Genomic DNA, 22,253 nt, shown 5'->3' with positions numbered 1-22,253 from the left:
AATTGTTATCTTATATACGGACAAGGCGCTGCTTGCCTTGGTCTATTTTAACATGTCGGATACACGCGTCACTGGTAGCTGTAGGCCCCAACATGAATCGGCCTCATTGGCCGTCAGACAACGCGACTGGACCAAGCGTCAGCGCGTTGGCCTTCGAGGTATGTGTAAAGACTCTCGGAGCGCTCAAGCCCGATTGCTCGTGAGGTCGTCCCATATCAGGTAATTGTCCTTCCATAAGGAGCAACTATTTTGGTTCATGTGGCGCAGTATCCTTCACTGCCAGTCGCTGCTCAAATGAACCGACGCAACAATTCGTAGAGGCACTGTTAGCATGTACTATAGTTAATCTATGATGGAGCCAATACCGCAGCCTTGATCGATAATCCTCGAAATGACGAGCGGCAGCGTTCAGCCGCAGCCTCGCTGCAGCGGGCCAACGTAAAAATGTTCCTTGCATCCTAAGTCCATCCATTCCCAATCAAGGAATATCATCAATATATGAGACAGGAGGATTTCAAGCGGGATATGTTGTTCCGACGGAAGTGACTTGTATCCCACGTACTGCGAGTCCGAATGCCGCATGGGCGTCGCGGAGCTACAGGTATAGAGTGTGAGCGTGCCCAGAAACAGCGATGAATGGGATTATAGCTCATTGTGCAGCTGTGAGTTGCTACAATCACGAGCGGAATGACGGACAGGCAGATTATCACGCATCACTTGTGCGCAGCCGCGCGTATCCGCGGGCTCGAGTCGATGGCCCCAACTCCGCTTGTGGAACGTGCTCACGCATATCATCTAGCGGCGGCGTGTTCAGATAAACAGCGCAGTTTCGCACAGGACAATATAGGAATAGAATAGCTGTGATCCTGGGATATCTTGCTCGTGCTAACGCAATCAAAATCATCTGCAAACGAGTGAAAAATTTCGGTTGATTCGTCATCGTCTGCCTCCTGGCACATGCGTGTCACGATATCTCTGTCCCGGAAATACAGCAGTGAGCAAGTTTATACTATACACAACGATTCCCCACCGATGTATTGGCCAGGATCAAGTCACTGATGCTGCGGTGTTACCATGTCCAAAAGTCAGCGCTCGTCTACGCGTCCTCCATGATGTCGAATGAGCAAATTCAGTCACAGCATGGACAAAAATTATCCAATATGCTTTTGATCCTGCCCAGTGGCACATGTATGAGTCTGCATGAGTCCGTGAAAAGATCCGAAGGGAAAGCAATGTCTGAAGCTCCGAACGCGATCACGTGATCGAGACATAACAATAAGAACTGAAAGTTACGACTCCGAGCAACTGGGATCACTAATAGATCGTTCTCGTCCGGTCCCACCACGAATGCACATGCAATCAGTGTAATATATTAGTACAAGACAGGTAACCCGATCTCACCATGGCGCAACGCGTACCAATCACGTGTGGACTTGCTATGCCGGTAAGAAGCTGGCATCTACAGATTCCGGTTAACAAATGCATGGTGAAGACAATTGCGAGGAGAGCGCCACTTTCGACAGATTACAGCTAAGGAGCATCTTCTAGCTCGCCTCCCAGCGCTGCACGACTTCTGCAGGAAGCGCGACGTACAGTTTAACCATCCTTATTGTCATGCACGTCCATACAGAGGTCCTCACAGCATGAGTGCATAAATATCCAGGGCAGCATTGAATCATTCGTAGTCGAAGGACTCGCCTTTACCGCCCTCGTCACCTCTCACTCGCTCTCATCACGCTCAATGGACGCCTTCTTTACCATCGCCAGCCCTGTCCCTGCCGAAGAGAACGAGCAGGTTCCTGCCAACTATGACACCGGCAGTGCGTCGAACACCACCTGCACCATCGCGTGAACACCGCAAAGGGCGTATCTGGTAGGTGTAAACCAGTCTTGACCGAGGTGTCGTGTTGACAGTCCCAGACACACAGAACACCCCAGTACTTGAATTTACGACTCACATATGATTGACGCCTTCGCATTCTTCGACCCCGTGCATAACCTGCGCGTGACAGCCAGCTAGTGGCTCTTTTTCTTCGTTCGGACTTCGAGCATAAATTATACATTTCGATGGGAGGATCACGCGGAGGGGGTGACTGGAGCGGGAAGAAGTACAGTTAGTAGCAGGCCCGGATATTATGAATTTGTCCTGGAAAAACTCCAGTTGACACAAATCAATTGCTTTGGGGACTCACTTGAGGTGTAATCAAGAGCAAGTGGCCCGAATCTAAGTCTCTCGACAGGGATGTCACATCTAGTTTTAGTGCGACACGGCGGAACCATGCTATAGGTGCCTATCTTCGTAATAATGCAAGAAACCCAATGACTCACCTTTGATATTGGCACGGCATCACAAGGCCTGTGAAATGTGAGATCAAGCCGAAAGAGACCGCCCCTGTGCACCGGCGATGATTCCAATCCTGCACATGTAATTTCCATGATTGATGGAGTCCGAGTAATGTGTATCCTTCCAGGCGCGCCGAACACGTGCCAAGCGCATTGACAATTGACAATAACGCATTCTCAAGGACGAACATGGAATCATTTTACCGACCACGGACGTGTCCTACATGTTCGGACGCCAATCTCAGAGATGACATTCTCTTTTGTATACACGAAATCTCGGGGCGCACGTACATCGGATCTGACAGCCCATAGCTAGGAACCGGGCACTATATCCGCAATCTCAACTCCACATCGGAACACCTCGAGACAATAGCCTCTGAGGTATCCAGCCTCATTGCGCGCATGCGTTCAGGCATACGGGGAAGGAGTCACACTTGAGTACGCAATCTCATACTGCACAAAGAGGTCATGAAGCACAACATGCACCAATGCAGCCAGGAGCGTACCTCATCAACATCAAGAGAGCGCGCAATAGTCTTGCGATCCGAATAAAGGCGCAACACAAGACAATAATCCCCGTTGCCTTGATGCATGACATCGAAGAGGCAAATGACACTGAAGGCGCACAGGAACACTCTCGGAGGACCTCGCGCCAAGGATAGCACCGTGTTATTGTGCGCGCCGTGGCCGACGGCGTCCATAGAAACGCATAAATACGTGAGCGAGAGCAAGACATTGACAACAAACTAGTCGACCAGACTCACTTGCATACCTCGTCTTCGAAACTTCATCCTCATCCTCATCCCCATCGCACTCATGGACGCCTTCCTTAACATCGCTGCACCCGTCCCCGCCGACGAGACCGAGACGTCTCAAGTCCTCGTCGACTTCGACTACCAGAACAACTCAATCAACTGGTCTTGCACCATCGCATGAAAATAACATGACATACCCTTTCTCATAGTCTCGCTCGTCAGGTAATTCTTGAACGTAGTCGCCGTATTCTTGCGCATCTAATATATACAACACAGGAGACAGGCTGTCAATGGATATCCGTCTCACATCATGATTCGTCGACACTAGGTCGACTGCACACTCCTTCATCATTTTCATGGCCCTTGCGCCGCGCGCACTATCTTTATCGGCATTTTCGTTCGCGATTACACACAACACAACACGGACTTTGGACATGTGCTCTGTTTTCATATTTTGGTCGTAGATTCGGAACATTCTGTACATTGTAGCAGAAGTGGGCGAGCATCAGAGATAGCATTGTAGTGCACTGTTGTATTCTTGGCTCTTGAAGGGCTTGTAGGGCTTGTCACTAGGCAATGGAATTTCGAACTTTCAGCTGCATATTCTTCAGCGAGTATTGATAACTATGGCCGTCCCTGGGTCACGATAGTAAGAGAAAGGGCCCAAATAGTTCCAGGGCGTCTGTGAGTATGGTCGTGTGTTCAGAATCATCCAAATCCACGAGTCGTTAGATTGTATGTGACAGGATATTCCATTATAAGGCTCCGTGACGTCTTCATGCGGGCCACTTGCTGCTGGCCGGTCCATGCACATAGAGATTCCCAGAAGTCCAGATTAGACAATAACATCATAGCAAGTGCATCCAGACAAGCTATAGCATGCAAATGTCGCAACAAGCCATTCAGAGTTGTTGTTTAAGTTGTTAACAGTAAAAGCTGCGGTGGCGACAAGTTGCAGACGAAGTTCAAACAGATTGTTGCTAATCAAGAAAGCGCCTACCCATAAATGGCAGGCGTCGTATTGTCCAAATCACTGGTGCGGCCGCAAAGGCGAGTGTATGATACAGTAGATGGAGGTAGCTACAAGAAGAACGGAAGCATAGTACGGTATGGGAGAGTACGGTATTTCAGGATGCTACAAAGGAAGTCTGAGAAATCGAATGTTAAGAGGGAATCAACATGGTATACAGGGCTCCGGACGCCCGTTCGGACAACCCGAACGGGGGCGCTGGTAATAACGTGGATGTGGAACTCGTACTTTCCTAGTCTATTAAATCTCGCGCTCGCGCGGGGCACTTGCATTCAAACCGTCTCTTTCACCACCGTCATGTAGATCGCGCCCACGTCCTCGCGTGTCTTCTCACGCCCGCGCATGCTGAGGCTCAAGTTCCGCGTCAGAAGTCTGTCTTTGCGGCGCACCTTGTGTGCGCGCTCCGGAACTGCCAGAGTTAGACTTTGACCAGGGACGCGCATCGTAGGTATACCCGAGTCGGCGAAGGGCGGGAAGTGCGGCAGCGTCGGCGAGTCGTGCAACACGAGCGCGGGGTCGGGAGCGTATGCGGACGTGCTGACCGTCGATGAAGCAAAGCTGGCGGACACCGAAGCGATACTTGGTGGGCGAGAGCGGGGATATGTGGGTTTGGGAGAAGGAGGGTGCACAGCGATGGGCGCAACAGGGGAAACTGGGATGGCGGATGGAGGACGCGGCCAGGGCGCAGAGAGAATAGAGTGAGGCGGCGACGCGGGAAGCGAGTCGGGAATCGTGGATGGTGGCTGCAACGGCGAATTCGAAGATACAGGTGTTTCGAGCAACGGTGACGGCGGCTTGGCTGCTTTCCAACTCGAAGGCGGGGGTGAGGCGAGGCCGAGCGCGTCGCGCCCAGTTGGAGACTGAAGGTATGTCAAAGTCGACTGCGCAAACGACGCATCCGCATCACAAGAAGCAGTTGACGCAGGAGGTGAAGTGGTAACACTTTTAGGAATCACAATGGAGATGGGTGAAGGCCTGCGTTTCTTCCACGGCTTCGCATCAAGGTCATCGTCCCAGCCGGATTTGAGCTGTGCAGCTGCCAGAGTCTCGACTGATCGTAGAGTCATATGTGGTTGCACATTCGCGGACTGACTGGGAAGGAGATGACGATGGTCGTAGAAATGTATCGAGGCACAGACACGAGAGAACAACTCGCGATACCCACTAAGCGCGTCTTCGCGCGAGCTGGAGACGAAACCCAGAATACTCGTGGAAACGAACACCAACGATGATGCCGGGATCACCCACCAAGCAAGCTCGATGCTGACTATCTCAGCACGATCCGCAAATGGGATGATGTTGGCGCGAGAGAGGTTATAATGCACCGAAGCCCAGGATGTCCAAGGGGAGAAGCCAGGCACAGTCGTGACGCTGGCGTAAATAAAGAAACCGGTAGAAATGGTGATGAACAAAACAATCATAAAGGATACAATCAAAGGGCGAAGTACTGCCATCGTGATGAGTCCATGTGAGCCGCCAGAGAATACGCGGGTTGTGGTGAGTTGGTGGGATATGATCATAGTCGTGATCATGAATGTTGCAAGTGATAGGAGAAAGGGCGGTAGCCAGACCAAAATCAACGAAGGCACAGAAGCATAGACAGAAGGCGTGCAGCCGACGTCTTCGGTGAGATTAAATCGATAATCTTGCACAATAATATCTGAGGGTATCAGATATCAGGACTGCGCAGCATACGAGTGGTGAAGTACGCACGGAACGCCATGTACACAATAGGCAAGAGGAGACACATGAGATAATCAAATGAAAGGACGCTGCGTCCCCGCTCTACAGTAGATCCTAACGCATAATGGCGTATACGCCAGCACAAACAGAGTGCTGCCCCTGGTAGCGCAACGCGCGCACCAAGGAGCAGCTTTGTCACTGCCAAAGCCTTTAACTCGCGTCCGATTGTAGGCAAAAGACAGGCGAGCATACCTATATCGCACCACACTGGGATTTTGACAGTAGTGTTTCCAGCCCATACGACCCCGTTGACCCCTTGTATCACGTTGCAAACGACGAGCCAGATGATTAGGCATATCGTGGCGACACTTCTTGAGGACCAGTGTGCCGGCGCAAAACATATTAAGAACGCCGCGCAGACGAAAGAAACAGCAGGAAGCCCAGCATGCATACTCAGCGCACTGGAGAAATGACAGAAGGTATCGCAAGTTCGATGCGAATAAGAAAAGGCTTCCGGCACACGCAGGGCACGAAATAGGCACAGAAATAGAGGACGGGGGAAATGCAGCTAGGAAATCCGCCATGGGGGCAATTGGTACCATATTATGATGCGCAGTGCGTGCGAGAAGTCGGCAACAGGCCGATAACGCGTGCTGCAGAACAAGAACTCTGCAGCTGCAAAACACAATGGCTACCTTAGTGGTCGCGAAGGAAGCCTGTGGCGCACACAAGTCACTCCGGTTAGCATGGACCAGAACCCGCTGGAATGCAGGTGCTTGCATGGTTTAGGATCGACAATAAGTGGAAGACCATAATAAGAAATACCAAAGGACACGTCTCGGGTTCGTTTCGGGATGTAAAAAGAATGAGATTGCCTTATAGGGTATATCCAGTACAAGGTTCAGAATTCCGTCATCAAAGGCTGAGGATCACTCGCCATTGGGGCTCCAGCCGGAGACACTGTGACTGAGCTTCAAAAAGCTAGCACGGGGTGTGTCTCAAAAGACGATGGGAACGATGCACGAGTTAGAGTGTCATGATTTTAGCGAGACTCACGCTGGGATAACGCTTGACCGGGTGACAACGCCGTGGGTCGAGCTATACCGTTGAGTCATTGAAGCTCTAGATAAACTGAGACCATACAGTCGTGTCGTAACAGTTCATTGAAGGAACATACGGTCTATGCAAGAACACAGAGTCATCCACGCCCAGAGCTCGGGCATAGTAAGAGTCCAACGGCGGTTAGGCTGAACTCCCGCGCGCATGTTCATCGTTCCCTTTATATCTATCGGCAACTGCCGAGTGCGCTTCGATCGAGTCTCCTCTTGACGCCTCCTTCAAACCGTGACACTCGCCGTTGCCAGCACCCTCCCAGTATCCTCCCATCTCGAAAGGATGACATCGCTTCACAGTGGCAGCACGCGTTCCCGATACCTGCTATTCAGCTCTGTCACTACGGGCTGTCGTTTGCACGGCCTTGCGATTGTCTCGGATGTTCCAATTGTATCCCGTCTCTGTCGACTGTTGCAACCAAGAACCTCGCGCGGCGTGATCCTAGCATGAACCTGTGCGTGGTTGGACAAGGACGCGTACCCTTTGTTTCGCACGTTCCCTCTACTAGCTATAGCTTGATCCAAGCCCATGAGAGATCACAGAGCTCCGCTTCCTGGGTACGATATCATTCTACATCTCCTTTCCGGAGCGATTTGCTCCCGGGCGCAGACCAGTCCTCCGCATGACGCAGTTTGGTGAGAGTGCCCTCATCAGAAGGGCTGCTCTGACCTGGATAACACCGAGATCATGTCCGAGCCTTATTGTCTTGCGTGTGGCTCTATCAATCGAGTTGCCTTCTGGTCTCCTCCTATCAGCGTCTTACGTAAGATCTTCTCTATTGTTCCAATTGTCTTTGATCCATGCGCGATCTGTGTGGCTTGGGCTAGTCTAGTGGCTTTAAGCATTGAAAGATGGGCTCTCTTAGCTCGTTCCATCCGTTCTTTGCCTGCTACTGTCCACAGTACAGTATCTATCTGTCCCTTCCTTCAGTAACGTCGGCGACTCGACGAATCACCACTCTTTGTGTCAAAAACTTCTGTTCTGAAGCTTAATTTCACCACTTGCGCGATGTTCCCCGGTCGCCTTGTCTTATCACTAGTCTTTGCTTGGAGTGGTACGTGTTGCTTCCGGCGCGCACCTACTTGGACACTCACACTATGCATATACAGCGCTTTGCGGTGTCGAAAGCAGGCCATCAACATCCTTCTCCGTGGAGCTGTCTACTTGCGGAGGCGGGAGTGGCACATCGTCTGCGCTGGTCGAACAAGTAAAAGTTTCACGTTCAACATCTTTGGTTTTGTCTCACTATTCGTTGCAGTGTACAAACATCTGTCAACCCATCCGTGAAGCACAGGTGAGAAGGACTTCTTTGGCAGCTTAACGTCGTACTGACAATATACCGTTCTTTGTAGGACTGCAATTGGAATGCCGCCTGTACATGTTCCGTGGCTTCGCCCGCCGCCGTGCAAGCTTGCTTGCAATGCCACCTCGATGCAAATCAGGGAATGCACTCCCGCGAGGTCGCCCTTGTTGTTCCATCCAGACTGTCAGGTATGCTGGCCATTTCAAGTATGTACAACAGTTCCTCACAACCTTGCAGAGTACTCGGAGCTCTGCGGAGTCCCTTCGGTCGACCAGCCACATGCCATAGAGACTGACATCACCATCAGTGTGGAGCCCCACGACGACGCGGCTTCCAGGAATTCCACTGATGAGGCCTTAACGTCTCGGAGTGAAATATATGGCGCACATTGCCTGTATGGCCTTCCACAACTGGCAGCCGCCAGTCCGGCGGCTATCTGGGAAGGTCAGAGGCGCCTGTGGCCGTGGTGTGCACTGGCCCTCTTAGTGATTGTATCTCTCTTCAAGTTGCGTTCGAGGTTATCTAATCAGAAATGATCCATACTTTCATACTACTCATTCTCCGTAGAGTCTAGCATATGATCTTTAGTTCATATCGTTATGTACCGCTGTACGTCTTTTCATGTAACGTCTTTTCATGTAGCATATCGCTGGGCACGCCAATGTATATCACTCGGACATCGAAGTTCTTCCGACTGAATGTCGTTCGAGGATTCAACTCCAACTCATGTGAGTGGTAGTGCGTTGCCCTTCAAGTTGTTGGCCCTGCCTGAGCTATGTGGGTCAAATCCTCCGATGATTTGGTCAAGTTCATTCAAATAGGCTATTTCTTCTCTTGGTCGGACATGAGTTAGATATACGGTGTGGATGATACATTCCACGAGGCCACATACGACGGCCAAGCTGGGGTAAAGCGGCATTTAAATGAAGATGCTTCCGCCAGCAGGAAGCAAGTCTGTCAATTCGAGTCACTGGACCTTTAAGACACCTGACGCCAAAAGCTTGAAGTCATTCATATACATTTCAATAATTCAGGATACAGCAGTGATTCCCCCCCTAATGCACCCTCCCCTATTCCACCATTCTCCGCGTGGCTTTCGGAAGCTGCCCACAATATCCAATACATAAGAGCTAAAATCGAAGTCGAATCGGGTGTGCAGTTGATAATACATCATAAATATGCCGAGACTGTCGGAGAGCCTCCACGCAGGAGTAAACGCTACACTGGGTATGAGCTACAATCCAAAGTGAGCTGCTATAATCTCATAAACGAATCCTAGAGGGTACAACTTACGTAAGGAAAGAACAGAAGGGCCTTGCGGACATTCTATGACACAATGCAGTATGCAGGGTAGCCGTCGCTCTGATGGTCAAAGTTGGTGGGCAATCCAAGCGCAGCTTGGACAGCGTTGGGCCGGCTGCTGCCGAGGGAGGGGAAGAGAGCTCCAAGGTCGAGGTCGAATGCGTCCATTGAGAAATCAGGAGGGCGATTAAAACGATAATGGGGCTTTGCAGCGGCAGCTAAAGAGTGTAGATAGCAAGAGCGAGCGATGTATAAGCTCAATGGGCAGAAAGTTGGAACGACGATTGTGTGCAACTGAGATAGGAGGATGGAGTATTTTATGCTTGTCGGTCTAATAAGCCGCATGACAATACATATTTAGAACAATGGCGCACTGGTCCTAGTCGTTCCTACCGCACTTGAGGGTTGTGGCATGATTATTTGTCCGCCTTGCCACTACTCCGTAGTGCGGCCAGGGCCAATAGCCGAGGAGAATAGTTCTCACGTAGAAATACACCCACTAGCAGTAGTAACAATGCATTTCCGGATAACCCATTGTCCTCGCACATCCGCTGATTGTTCGAACCCAGAGAAAGATGGCGCCCACAGAGTTCGAATCCGCATTGTTGCTTAAGCGCTTAACAAGCGCCAGACTCGCATGCCTCCGCCACGTTGTTTGTTGGGCGGGCCTGGGCCCCGGATCACTAATTCCCGAGTTACTCCCTAGTGGACCGGAAGATTCCAACATACCTTCAGCCCTCGTAGATATTTGAACTACAAAATATTGCAAATGTCCTGGCATAGCTCGAGGCATTAATTCGTATTTTAAGGTCAAGCTAAGCCCATTCGTGACTGAGCGTGGCGCAGCCGGGCCCCGCGTCTCTGACCTTCAGGCTTCAGCACTTCAGCCACGCCAGCGACCGGATCATATCGATCGATTACACCCGGTGCGCCATTGTGGGTCCCAAGCGCTCAAGCGATTCCCCGACACTCCGAGATACCCAATGGTCAGTTGATAATTCTTGGACTGCCAGATTTATAGTCATAACATAGGGATAAATCCTAAGAGCCACTTGCACCTTCAAAGGCTTTATAAATTAACTACTGCACATGTTCTTTCCGTCGTCAACGATGACTGAGGTCGAAGGCTCAGCTATAGATACAGATACAGATAAAACTTCCAGCGTACGCCAACATGCTCATGAATAGCGATGAATGACTGTAATCGAAGAGATAATGATAAGGGGAAAAACTAGGGTATGTTTCTATAGGTGTACAAGCACCTGTCAATGAGTGGCAAATAAAATAAGTGGGTCACATTATAGGACATAAATCGAATGCACTTACAGGTGTGCAATTGATCACTCCTATGCGATCACGCACCAGAAGGTAGAAGTACCATTGCCGTGCTCGAAATTGACTGGATACGGAAGATCGCTGTCTTCCGGAAAGGATGAGGGCGAGCTCAGCTCGATATCGAGGAAGATGTCTGAAGGAGAATATATGTCCATGGCGAGTTGTGTGCCAAGTAGGTTCGGTGATAAGTCGTCGTGAGGGTTTGTGTGCGTCGTAGCGGGGTGCAATATGTGGGCACGACCTCAAGTTGCGTGCCGGTTAAATACAGCACTCCACTCACCCACAATCAATTTGGTAATCATACGGCCACTGAGAACCATCCACAAGGAACCGCATTGTTCTCCTGCCAGCTCGTGGTCAGACGAAGGCAGATCTGAAGATAGCCGCGCGTTGTTTGTTATGTAATCCAACCCCCAGGTGTGGCTCAAACAAGCCATTGTCCTCAGCCTGTGACAACACAATTACAGTATCATAAAGGCTCTCTTCGTTTTGTAAAATGGCATTTCACCTTTCGTCAGCTCCTCTGCCAGATAGTATCGATGTCAGATCCTACGTTCCCTGCATATCCCATCGTTGCTCTTGTCAGCTCTTTTCTAGTCTTGGTCCCCTTGCCATGGCATCTTCAAGCTTGGAATTCGGGGACTTGTCTCTACATGATTTGGACGTCACTGGCATGCTTTAACTACGGCCTTAACTCAATTATATGGCGGAACAGCGTAACAGACTACTCGCCAATTTGGTGCGATATATGTTCGTGTCTTGCTCGATGGGTGTTGGATTCATGCTAATGGCGTCCATCAGCCTCCCGAATAATCGTTGCGACTGCCGTTGCCATTCCAGCCGCGTCTCTATGTATCAATCGTCGACTCTATAAAATTGTAACATCTGTATCTGTAAGCTTTTCACGTGCAGAGGTGAGTTGTTGTAGCCCACGATGTTTCATCGCAACCGTCTGATTTTTGCCCAACCGAAGAAACGTCGAGCGATGATGACCGATCTTGCAATCGGACTGGGTATTCCCGTTCTTCAGATTATTTTTCGTAAGTTGTACTGTATCCCTCATGACTACGCGCTAAACCGATTCTGCTGCAGAGTACATTGTCTCTGGTTTGTTCTATCTCGATTGGCGTAATACTTCTGTGCGCTGACATACTGTTAGGTCATCGGTTCGATATCTACGAGCAGGTTGGCTGCTACCCGTTTACCTACAATACGGCGCCCGCCTATCCTCTTAGTGTTTTGTGGCCCATCTTCATAGGGTTGGTTTCTGCTGTATATTGTAGTGCGTACCATGCGCCTTCCTTATCATCGTCTGTTGACTAACCACTGCATGCGTGAACCTCCATATTAGTCTTGACACTCCGAGCCTTCTTCAGACGGCGTGCCCAGTTCATGCAATGCTTGGCCTCGTCCTCTGGTCTTACCGCGAACCGCTATTTTCGACTCATGGCGCTGGCTACCGTAGAATTGCTTTGCACCGTACCAATATCGACATATGGCCTCTACTTAAATCTCTCTGCCGGACCCTTGAATCCTTGGATTAACTGGGCAAACGTTCACTACGACTACTCTCAAGTTGACCAATACCCTGCCATTATCTGGCGGTCACAACGCACTGCCATCATTGCTTTCGGACTTAGTACTTGGGCAGTGCCTTTCTGCGCATTGATATTCTTTGCGTTCTTCGGCTTCGCGGAGGAGGCTCGTAAGAACTACTTTACCTTCTGGCTGACGGTCACGAAACCGTTGCGGATGGGAGGGCGGTTGAACTCGTTGAAGTTGTCTAAGTGCGTGTTGCTCATTTCAATGTTCTCTGCCTGGTCTTGACGTTCTTTGATTATAAACAGATTGTTGAATGAAAGAAGAGCCACGTCTTCATCAGCGACTTCATTGCCCGTGTTTGTCGATACCAAACCCGCTCTTCCATCGCCCACAATTTCTGTCGACACGGATATTGATTCGTATGACGTGAAGGAAAAGTCCTTCGCTTGAACACATACGGCCAGGAGGGTAGAGCGCGTCTTGCATGATAATTTATAACATTTCTTCTGAATTTCATTCGTGCCCGTAGTGTCATTTTTTGTAGCTTTATTTCCATCTTCTCGGCTTTATCATAAACACGTTCCTTTCGTATTGGCATTGACTGCTGTAATATGATAGCGCAATAGTATGCACAATATATTATGTTTATTAGAGTTATTTCCCCTTTGTCACTGGCTACTTGCTGAGCGCAAATGTGCCCCACACAGGATCGTTCCGGGCACTCCTGGTTGAGTCATTCCGGCGCGACCACGACGCTGATCACTGGACGTTTGAGGTAATGACTGCTTGGAGGGAGAATCCACCTCTCGGACAACTACTGTCTTTCTTAGGAAACCGATATTTGCTACCCTCTGACCTCGAGGCGGGGCCGCGTTCCCGAAAGATTACCACCGGGCTTGTTTAGTCACAAACACTCATGTACTACCTTCATACGGTTTAGAGAATAAATAGAGTAACAGAGTGTGCAGGAAAATACCATCCGGGTTTCACACGCTAGTCAAGATTTATGGGAAACGATGTAAATGATAGTATACAAAGATTTGGAGTCCGGCGTTTGTTTAGAGCTACAGTAAACTAGAATATCGAGTTGACGACTGCGTAATGAAGCACATGCTACAGGGTTTCATACAATTTGCACAGTTCCTGCATAATATGGTCTAGAGGCAGGGCGGCTGCTATCATGAAGCCTTGCGGGTATTGGAATTGTTATTACAGATGTCGTTGGCGATGACGGGGATATAGGCGCCTCATGAAGAGCCGAACAGCTGACCAGTGCCTCATAGTATGATGGGATGGTGCTTGTTAAAGACAGAGCACCGGGACTGTCCGGGTACCGGATCTTGTGCTCCGCAAGGCTCGATGGCAAGTTGGAGTCCTGAGAATTGGAGAGAATGACAGGGATAACCGATCGTTTACGGATATTTGTGGGACTGCCAGACGCATCAGTACCTAGAGAAGGGTTCTTAAAGAAACATACCCATGCAAAGGACACGGGAGAAATGCGGCTTCCCGTTTCTGGTGGAGAACGTTACGGCGAAACCATGCGACGAACAAAGCATACTCCTTCATAGCATCCGCACCAAATGCGAAGAATACAAAGAAGAGGTACCCAGAAATGGGTGTGGTCCACCAAAGGAAGTACGTCCACTGCAACAGCGTCGGCGGAATCACGATCAATGCAAAAAGATTGATGTTGGAGAAATTGGAGTGGACGTTGGCCCAACTGATCCACGGTCGTAGGCCATCGCGGTAATTGAAGTATAAGGTGCAGGAAATAATAAATAGCGCCCAGAACATCTCGACGAGCGCCATGGTCATGAGTCGGAAGTAGCGGCCAGGTGTGAGAGCAGTGCTAGAGTTGGCGAGGTGCCTCGCAAATGTTGCACGTCGACGAAGGAAGTGAATGAATGCGAGACCTGTCCAATTGTGAGCAATTGATGAGGAAAGTAAGTGGTAAGCTTACCAGAAAATACGAAGGTTCCGAGGCAGAGCAAGATTGGTGTGAACCACATTAGGAAAAATTCGGGGATGGAGACATAATCCTCCGGCCTACAGCCGAAGTCCTCAACGATATCGAATAGGTGTCCCTGGACAACATAATCTACCAGAGTCCGATAAGTAAAGTCCTCTTATCACGGAGCACATGCTACTTACGAAGAGCCATGTAAACCATGGGCACAACAACACAAATGGCTAGGTCGATCCACATCCGACGCCGCTTGTCGGAGAACGTAGTGGTCACTTGTCGGCCAGAGGCGATGCGCTCTAGATGCATGCAAAGACAGAAACAAGCAGCCGGAAGGGCTATGTTTGCGCCGACGTCCAGCTTAGTGGCTTCATCGGTGGTAAATTAACTGGACCAGCATGAGTTGGTAAAGTACGCACTAATATCGCACCAAACGACAAGCTTAATATCGACGTTATGATACCACACGATGGTATTAACGCCGCATATAACGTTTGCGATGAATAACCATGCAATTATAGAGAGGGTTGGGACGTTGCGGGCTCGCCAATGCCATGGGAGAGGTATGAGGACGAGAACAGCGGCGAGGAGCGAAGCGAAGGACATCCCGTACGACATCTTGAGATACCAAAGTGAAAGATGGAGAGAAAGGATGCTGCCGGATATCTCGTCGCGTCTTCATACTTTCACGAACAAACGCAATATAGGGCATTGTTTGAAGGAAGTTGGGAGGACAAAGGCCACAATTCAAGTCCCGCGGCACCCACTGACTGACCAAAAATAGTAATATCGTTTAATCACACGACTCGGCCTGATTGTGGGTAAGCGCCTGCAATTTAGTGCATGCCATTGTTCGACGCCTTGCCACATCGGAACGACAAAGCCATACTCGACGCTTCAAAATGCTCGCTTTATATCCTTTATATCCAGAAGTCGCTCTCTCCTGCTCCATCTGTCCCTCCATAGCTCGCAATCATGAGCGACCCAACCTATCCTGTCTTTCCTATCTTCGCATTCTTAGGCTTCACACTTGCGTTGATGCCTATCCCATGGCACCTAGAGGCCTGGAACTCTGCAACGTGTTACTACATGATCTGGGCCTCTCTAGCGTGTCTCAACAAATTTGTGAATTCTTTGATCTGGGCAAATAACATTCTCGACATTGCGCCGGTATGGTGTGATATCTGTGAGTATCTTTCCGAACGCGCTGTGGATCGCGCTGACTCTATGACCACAGCTACACGTATAATTATAGGGGCTTCGGTCGGCATACCGGCGGCCTCGCTTTGCATCAACCGCAGACTTTACCTTATTGCAAGAGTGCAGGCTGTTTCTATAACAACAGCAGAGGTAAGTAATGTGTTCCAGGTCCAACTTTCCGTCTAAACCGTTCCTTTTTGCACAGAAAAAGCGAGCTATATTCATAGATAGCATATTCTGCGTCCTCTTTCCGATCATCTGCATGGTCCTTGGTGAGTTCGCCTGAGTTGATCGTACAATCTAACGATGGTCTAATCCCATGTGCAGCCTACGTCGTCCAAGGTCATCGTTATAATATATACGAAGAAATTGGCTGTTACCCTGCCATATATAATACGATCGCTGCATACTTTCTGGTCAACTGGTGGCCAGTTGTGCTCGGACTCATTTCGGCCGTCTACTGCGGTAGGTTCTCCTCAAGTCCTTTGCATACCTGTGCCGACTCACATTTCTCTAGTTCTTTCCCTGAAAGCGTTCACCGCTAGACGTGCCCAATTTAAGCAATTCCTTACATCAGGACAATCGTCGCTAACATTCAGTCGCTACTTCCGCTTGATGGCGCTGGCAACTACCGAACTTTTGTTCACCATTCCCGTCTCTAGCTACGCCATCTATTTGAACGCTACTGCTCAACCCATAGAGCCTTGGGTTAGTTGGTCTTACGTGCATTACGACTTTTCGCGCATCGAACAGGTGCCCTCCATTTTATGGCGCTCCGATCGTCAACTAGTTATTGCGCTTGAGTTAGGACAATGGCTCAACCCAGTCTGCGCTCTAATCTTCTTTGCATATTTTGGGCTTGCCAGCGAGGCAAGAAGCCATTACAAGTCGGCAGCTCTACGTATTGGGCGTCTTTTTGGGTTCCATCGGACACAATCTGCGAAGTGTGCTATACAAAGCGCAGAGTGAGTGAATGCATTCTCGTCTTCGTTCAGTCAGAACTTAGTTTTTCTTTCTTTAGTCATGGGTTCATGCGTCATGAGAAAGCTGGCCTTCCACGTCTACCGCCATCGTACTCCGAAACCGCGTTTACCTACAAATCCGACCTCCCCTTACCGCCCTCGATGAACACATTGCAGTCGAAAGATATCTCTGTTAACATGTGCCCCCTGCTCCATCAACATGATGATTCTACCGAGCCCGGCTCGCTGTCGCTTCCATCCTCTCCCAGTACCGCTAACAGCGACTCTACCGTATTTGACGACGTTGAGTCTCAGTCGCGTCGCCACGGTCTGTCCGTATTCAATGCATCGTGATCATATTGTTTAGCACATAGTGTATCGTAAGCTCTTCGTTATTCCAATGTATGTAGATATCCACTCTGTATATCTTTATCTCATTTGTATCACAATACCTACCACACCGACGAATTGATCGTTTTCTCGTAATGGAAAGGTGAGGGAAGGCATTAGAGAAGTACCTGTCTGATGCCATGAACCTCACCTCCCTTGCATTGAAGATGTACCTTTCCCTACCGGAGAAACGGTCAATTCTTTGTTATGTATGTCACGACAATAAACCATCCTTTCGATGCCACCAGAAGGCACGCAAAACGTATAGAAATTGTGCGACAAAACTTGAAGTAACACTGTCGGTATCTAACCTTTTATTGTAATAGAAAGCAGCCTTTTTTACGAAGCTGCAAAATGTGTGTTTATCAAGTCTTTCCACTGATTAGTAAAGTAAAGAGTCTACAGGCATGTAAAGGGCTCATTGAGTCATAACAAAGAAATGATCTGATTTCCTTGGCAGTGGTGGAAGGTCCATTTTTCAAGGGAGGAGAGGCTCATCCACTGCAGCTGACACCTTTTCAATGCATTTCCATCGCAAGCAAACGGTGGTTTCTGTGTTGTGTTTCATACTCAAACAAAGGAGGATTTCTTCGTTGTGCGAACTTACCAATTCTGACCGTAGTACTTGGCTCATCCCCCGGCTGTTACCGCTCTCGACGCTAACCGTTTAAAAAAGCGGCACAATCCAAGCGCAGTCCAAAGCTTTCCGAGAGCACCATAAGTCTACATGTGGTTTGATAGACGACCTTCAGGCAAGTAATCGATCACATCATTGCAGCTTAGAAGTATCAACTGCTTTCTCGAATGCAGCGTAGTTTCTGCTTGAATAAATACATAAGGATACAATGCGGTTGATACTACACTACAGAGCCGGCTTTATAGTGCTACACTCAAAGGACGGTATACCCGTCATTCACAATAAGATGGGTGAAATAAATGTGTAAAGGACCTGAGCTAAGTAATGAGCATTAACATACTCTGCGAAATGAGTAAGAGACTAACCGTGTTGTGTCCGCATAGACCAGAACGTCGAAGGATCGCAATAATGTTAACGAAGAAAACGGACAACCAGACAAATGTCTGAGTCACTTATTAGCAAGGGCAGTGGGACACTGAAAGCCGGATCCCACCAGGATGCCTATGATATTATGCAATAAATCCCGGGCTGTGAAGCAGTGTCCTCGTTCAGAGGGATACCGAAGTCCTCGGTCCTAGGGCCTAACTGTTGTTCGAGAATGGCAACAATGGAGGTAAGTTCGTCCATGGTGAAATGCGTGGTAGGCGAGGATTGTCGACGATAATTAACTCAAAGGACAGCTGAGAGTGAGGAGGGAACGTGCTCTCGAAATGCAACAGGCGGGTAAAAAGAAATTGTGGGCGAGCCTGTCCGTGCAGGCCATTTATATGGCAGGAATTATGAGCTCCCGGAAGAATGGCATAGCCGAGAATAATAAGGGGGTAACAATGGGATGCAGTCATGCCCTATTTGCCACACGGACCATGACAAAACGTTGGTTGACCAAAACGGAGATAAACTGAGTTTCAAAATCCGCTGATTGTTTGGCTTATTTTGGAAACGTTGTGGACTCTCAGAGACTCTCAGCTGAGATCTGAAACCTAAAGGTGTGATGCGTGCCAGCACGTGCCTGGATTATGCTTTCAGGCTCCAGGACAGTTTACCGGCTCGTCAGTGAGTCTCAGTATATCCATATGCATCACACAATGGGACTCGGACCCACAATGGGCGCTAATGCTCAAGCTATTGTGACACGTGGGAATCTGAGACGCTGTCATCGTGTAGAATGGGGATCCGGCGTGACAGACGCTAACCATAGCCTTGTAGTCGACCAGTACTGCACATGCAATAACTTTGACTAGTGTCACTGAATCTTATGGTTCAAATTGTACGTTTGCACTATACCTTGAACCTTGAATGAATCAAAGGTTATATGATTTGGGCGACACGACACACTGGATGGTCATTGCTAATCTATGCATTGATTCAGACTCTACAACTCCCGGATAAACACGCCGTCCATACTGAAATTTAGACCTCGTTGTATCAATGATCAGGACTCAGTTTTCAGCGATCAGCGCTGAATCGTTCAAGTTATGAGTAGAAATGACATATAAATTGTAATAGCAATTTTGAAATGCAGGTGATGGCACACGTAAGATGGCGATGTCTTTATCCCTGAAATACTATATTACACTCGATATCTGGAACTAATAGCAGTGGTAAAATAACACCCCTAAATCTACTCGGATGATCAAGCAATCCCAGATGATATCATGACACAGCATTAAAAAATAGATGTTGCATGATACAGGACGGCGACATATAGTATAAGAGGAACGCGATAAGGGACTAACTCCAACAACGAACGAAACTGCGTGACTAATTCCGATACAAATAACTTAAACTGAGTCGGAGTTGACCCAATACGCCACGGTCTGTGGACATAAAGCTACAGAATAATTTATGCTGGCAGGCTTGAGAGGTAGGGATTGTTAGCACTATATGCCAGAGCTGAAAACGACGCCTGACTTACTTCACGAGTCGCTACATTATGCGATTGTACACCAGGAGTGAGAAAAGTTGTTGTTGATGTGCTCTGCATCAACGGGGATGGAGAATATGAGGGTGTCTTCCTCTGCGGTCGACGCAGAGGGGAGGATGAGATCGAAGGAGTCGAGGTTGTCCATAGTGGTAGGAAAGATATTAGCGAGCGTCGCTCACGAAAGTGGTAAGGCGCAAAAGTTGATGCGGAAAAGGATGTAGGAATGCCTTCTTATACTGCTTCACGCGTGTGAACAAATTATTATTCATCTCTGAGCTGTCAAGACAATAAGAGAGAGTGCGCGTCCAGAATTTACCCACATCAAGCGATATGCGTGCGGCACACGGGCCCATCGACGACATTGTGCGCAGAGCCCGAGATCATTGTTCATGTTTGTTTGCCAAATCGAGAGGCTGCACGAATGGCCATTGGTCACGATGTCACGCATCGTAGATCTGGCTACGCGCGTGGCGCCATGTGGCTGCATTATACGCTCACCCCATTGTCCACAGTTCCGGCCAAAACGCGTTAAAGGGCGACAATGTATTTCTTACTTCTGTTACCTCCCCCTCCTTCGTGAATACTACTCTTACCCATGAACGATTCCACCTATCCTCTATTCTCTGTTTTCGCGTTTTTGGGCTTTCTCATCGCCCTTGTGCCCTTGCCATGGCACATACAGGGCTGGAACTCGGGTACCTGCATTTACATGCTCTGGTCGTCATTTGCTTGTATGATTCAGTTCGTCGACTCCGTTGTTTGGAGTGGAAATGTCGACAATCCTGCTCCGGTCTGGTGTGATATTTGTGAGTAACCGATTAACTTTTATGGCTCATTGCCACTCTGACGCTATTCAAACGTCCTACAGCAACTAAGTTCCTGATAGGCGCAGGTGTTGGTATTCCTGCCGCTTCTCTTTGTATAAACAGACGGCTATTCAAAATTTCGCGGATGAATGCAGCTACGGTGACTCGCAAAGAGGTACATTTGCCTTATGTTACAATTACATCTCTGCTTACACTTCGTCGTGCTTGACAGAAATTGCGTGCTGTATATGAAGATTTGGCGATTGGTGTTGGAATCCCAATACTAGTCATGGTTCTACGTGAGTTTTCGCAAGTTTTGAGCTTTGAAAGCGAACACTAAACCGGCATTGGAACAGACTACGTAGTTCAGGGTATGCCACAGGTCATTGGTTGCGTTGTATTTGCTTAACCTCGTCAATTTTAGGACATAGGTTTAACATACTGGAGAACGTTGGTTGCACTCCCGATATCTGGAACACTCCTCCAGCTTACCCTCTCGTTCTCATGTGGCCGATCCTCTTGGGTTGTGTATCATTTATATATGCTTGTAGGTCTTCCTTCATCACATTTATTATATTTGCTGACAAGCTTTAGCACTTACTTTGCGCGCGTTCTGGCGACGCCGTGCGCAGTTCAGCGAACTGCTTGCTGCCAACAGCTCAATGTCTACGAGCCGCTACTTCCGGCTTATGCTTCTATGTTGCGTCGAGATGGCTTGCACCGTGCCTCTTAGCGCATTCAGCATCTATATCAACAATATGGACGATCCCATCCAGCCATACGTGTCATGGGCAAATGCTCATTACAATTTTTCTTTCGTGGAGCAAATTGCCGCTATTATCTGGACGAGTAATCGTGCATCCTACATATCCGTCGAATTGAGTCGATGGATATACCCTTTCTCTGCCTTCCTTTTCTTTGCCCTTTTTGGCTTCGCCGAAGAGGCCCGTCGCCACTATCGAATGGCATTCTGGGCAATAGCCAAACGTCTAGGCTACCGCCAGCCCCCACAGAAGAAGTTGCTTCTTGGATCTCTGCGGTAAGATTGCGTAACCTCATCTAGTGATCAGAGCTGACGTGGGTGTCAATAGATTTGGGGATCTCAAAAAGGAATCAAAGGATCAGCTTCCTCCTTACACTCCTTCGCCTCCGATTCGTCGCAAGCGACAGGATTCGCTATTGTCGTCTCACGCTGGCAGCTTCATTAACATCGACTTGGAGAAAGCTTTACCTTCCCCGGCATCCACTTCAGCCACCCTCGCCGCCGTCGGTTCACCTACAGATTCTGAAATCACAATACTATCTCCGCACCTAGATTATGTGGAGCTTCGCGATAGCGTCGCCCTTGCTTCCCCTGCAAACTTTCCAGTTCATCATCCCTCCTCGCCACGACAATTCGCTCGGCTCTCAGCGGAACGAGTCCTTGTACCTCCTTATCATAGACCATTTAGCCCACCGACCATTTGTCCCATGCCTGCATCGCAAGCATTGGCTCAATGCACAACGGTCCAGGTGTCGACCCATACCGAGGCCGCTGAATCTGCATAGTTTGGAACTTGGACTTGACGTCTTTTGGTATGGAACTTTGTATCCTTACACGGTCTGCACACTACTGTATTATTTCAGTGTCCGATTACTTGATGACACATCCAAACACTGATCGCTCCTTACTGTCTCTCCTTTATCTTTTAGATTATTTTATTCGCATTTTCCTGTGTAGTCAATATTTCTGATGCAATCAATATGTATTGTTAGAGTTGCGAATTGATTTCGAAAGCGCGGTTGGTTGCAAGCATGAATGCGAATCAACACAGTTTGGTTGCGCTTAGAGCTGATGCATAATGTATAGTGTGAGCATTATGTCCGATTGCGCTCTTGTGAAACGCAGTGGTGGGATTTCTTTACTGCAGAAGCATCCTTCCCGTCATCCTAGAAGATCATCTAAGAAATCTTGCATTCCCT

General features: G+C 48.8%; 8 protein-coding genes across 8 annotated transcripts; 4 read left to right on the top strand and 4 right to left on the bottom strand.

The window, feature by feature from the left end:
* Positions 1 to 4,400: 4,400 nt before the first annotated feature.
* Positions 4,401 to 6,061, bottom strand: FIBRA_04364 (uncharacterized protein; the record flags this gene model as incomplete). The annotated part of the gene is made up of 2 exons (XM_012326172.1): positions 4,401 to 5,788; positions 5,842 to 6,061. The coding sequence occupies 2 exons, from the start codon at positions 6,059 to 6,061 to the stop codon at positions 4,401 to 4,403; spliced, it is 1,608 nt and encodes a 535-aa protein (XP_012181562.1).
* A 1,871-nt stretch (positions 6,062 to 7,932) lies between these two features.
* FIBRA_04363 (uncharacterized protein) lies at positions 7,933 to 8,753 on the top strand (the record flags this gene model as incomplete). Its single annotated transcript, XM_012326171.1, has 6 exons — positions 7,933 to 7,978; positions 8,034 to 8,131; positions 8,183 to 8,218; positions 8,277 to 8,415; positions 8,465 to 8,671; positions 8,734 to 8,753. The coding sequence occupies 6 exons, from the start codon at positions 7,933 to 7,935 to the stop codon at positions 8,751 to 8,753; spliced, it is 546 nt and encodes a 181-aa protein (XP_012181561.1).
* An 800-nt stretch (positions 8,754 to 9,553) lies between these two features.
* On the bottom strand, positions 9,554 to 11,019 carry FIBRA_04362 (uncharacterized protein; the record flags this gene model as incomplete). Its single annotated transcript, XM_012326170.1, has 2 exons — positions 9,554 to 9,747; positions 10,908 to 11,019. 2 exons carry the CDS (start codon positions 11,017 to 11,019, stop codon positions 9,554 to 9,556), a joined length of 306 nt encoding a protein of 101 aa, XP_012181560.1.
* Positions 11,020 to 11,798: 779 nt separating this feature from the next.
* Positions 11,799 to 12,856, top strand: FIBRA_04361 (uncharacterized protein; the record flags this gene model as incomplete). The annotated part of the gene is made up of 5 exons (XM_012326169.1): positions 11,799 to 11,904; positions 11,957 to 11,971; positions 12,024 to 12,146; positions 12,216 to 12,651; positions 12,712 to 12,856. 5 exons carry the CDS (start codon positions 11,799 to 11,801, stop codon positions 12,854 to 12,856), a joined length of 825 nt encoding a protein of 274 aa, XP_012181559.1.
* Positions 12,857 to 13,529: 673 nt separating this feature from the next.
* On the bottom strand, positions 13,530 to 14,990 carry FIBRA_04360 (uncharacterized protein; the record flags this gene model as incomplete). The annotated part of the gene is made up of 5 exons (XM_012326168.1): positions 13,530 to 13,836; positions 13,884 to 14,322; positions 14,370 to 14,507; positions 14,561 to 14,740; positions 14,792 to 14,990. 5 exons carry the CDS (start codon positions 14,988 to 14,990, stop codon positions 13,530 to 13,532), a joined length of 1,263 nt encoding a protein of 420 aa, XP_012181558.1.
* A 357-nt stretch (positions 14,991 to 15,347) lies between these two features.
* On the top strand, positions 15,348 to 16,888 carry FIBRA_04359 (uncharacterized protein; the record flags this gene model as incomplete). The annotated part of the gene is made up of 6 exons (XM_012326167.1): positions 15,348 to 15,558; positions 15,610 to 15,722; positions 15,778 to 15,844; positions 15,900 to 16,037; positions 16,090 to 16,537; positions 16,594 to 16,888. The coding sequence occupies 6 exons, from the start codon at positions 15,348 to 15,350 to the stop codon at positions 16,886 to 16,888; spliced, it is 1,272 nt and encodes a 423-aa protein (XP_012181557.1).
* Positions 16,889 to 17,837: 949 nt separating this feature from the next.
* Positions 17,838 to 18,188, bottom strand: FIBRA_04358 (uncharacterized protein; the record flags this gene model as incomplete). The annotated part of the gene is made up of 4 exons (XM_012326166.1): positions 17,838 to 17,873; positions 17,927 to 18,004; positions 18,055 to 18,062; positions 18,122 to 18,188. 4 exons carry the CDS (start codon positions 18,186 to 18,188, stop codon positions 17,838 to 17,840), a joined length of 189 nt encoding a protein of 62 aa, XP_012181556.1.
* A 1,892-nt stretch (positions 18,189 to 20,080) lies between these two features.
* On the top strand, positions 20,081 to 21,839 carry FIBRA_04357 (uncharacterized protein; the record flags this gene model as incomplete). The annotated part of the gene is made up of 7 exons (XM_012326165.1): positions 20,081 to 20,291; positions 20,354 to 20,466; positions 20,524 to 20,590; positions 20,648 to 20,662; positions 20,716 to 20,838; positions 20,886 to 21,330; positions 21,383 to 21,839. The coding sequence occupies 7 exons, from the start codon at positions 20,081 to 20,083 to the stop codon at positions 21,837 to 21,839; spliced, it is 1,431 nt and encodes a 476-aa protein (XP_012181555.1).
* Between the last annotated feature and the right edge of the window lie 414 nt (positions 21,840 to 22,253).

The sequence above is a fragment of the Fibroporia radiculosa genome (genome assembly GCF_000313525.1).
Source record: "Fibroporia radiculosa TFFH 294 genomic supercontigs, scaffold2871, whole genome shotgun sequence".
In the NCBI taxonomy this organism is placed as follows: domain Eukaryota; kingdom Fungi; phylum Basidiomycota; class Agaricomycetes; order Polyporales; family Fibroporiaceae; genus Fibroporia; species Fibroporia radiculosa.
Note: the sequence above shows the minus strand (reverse complement) of the source record. Positions and strands in the feature narration are given on the sequence as shown.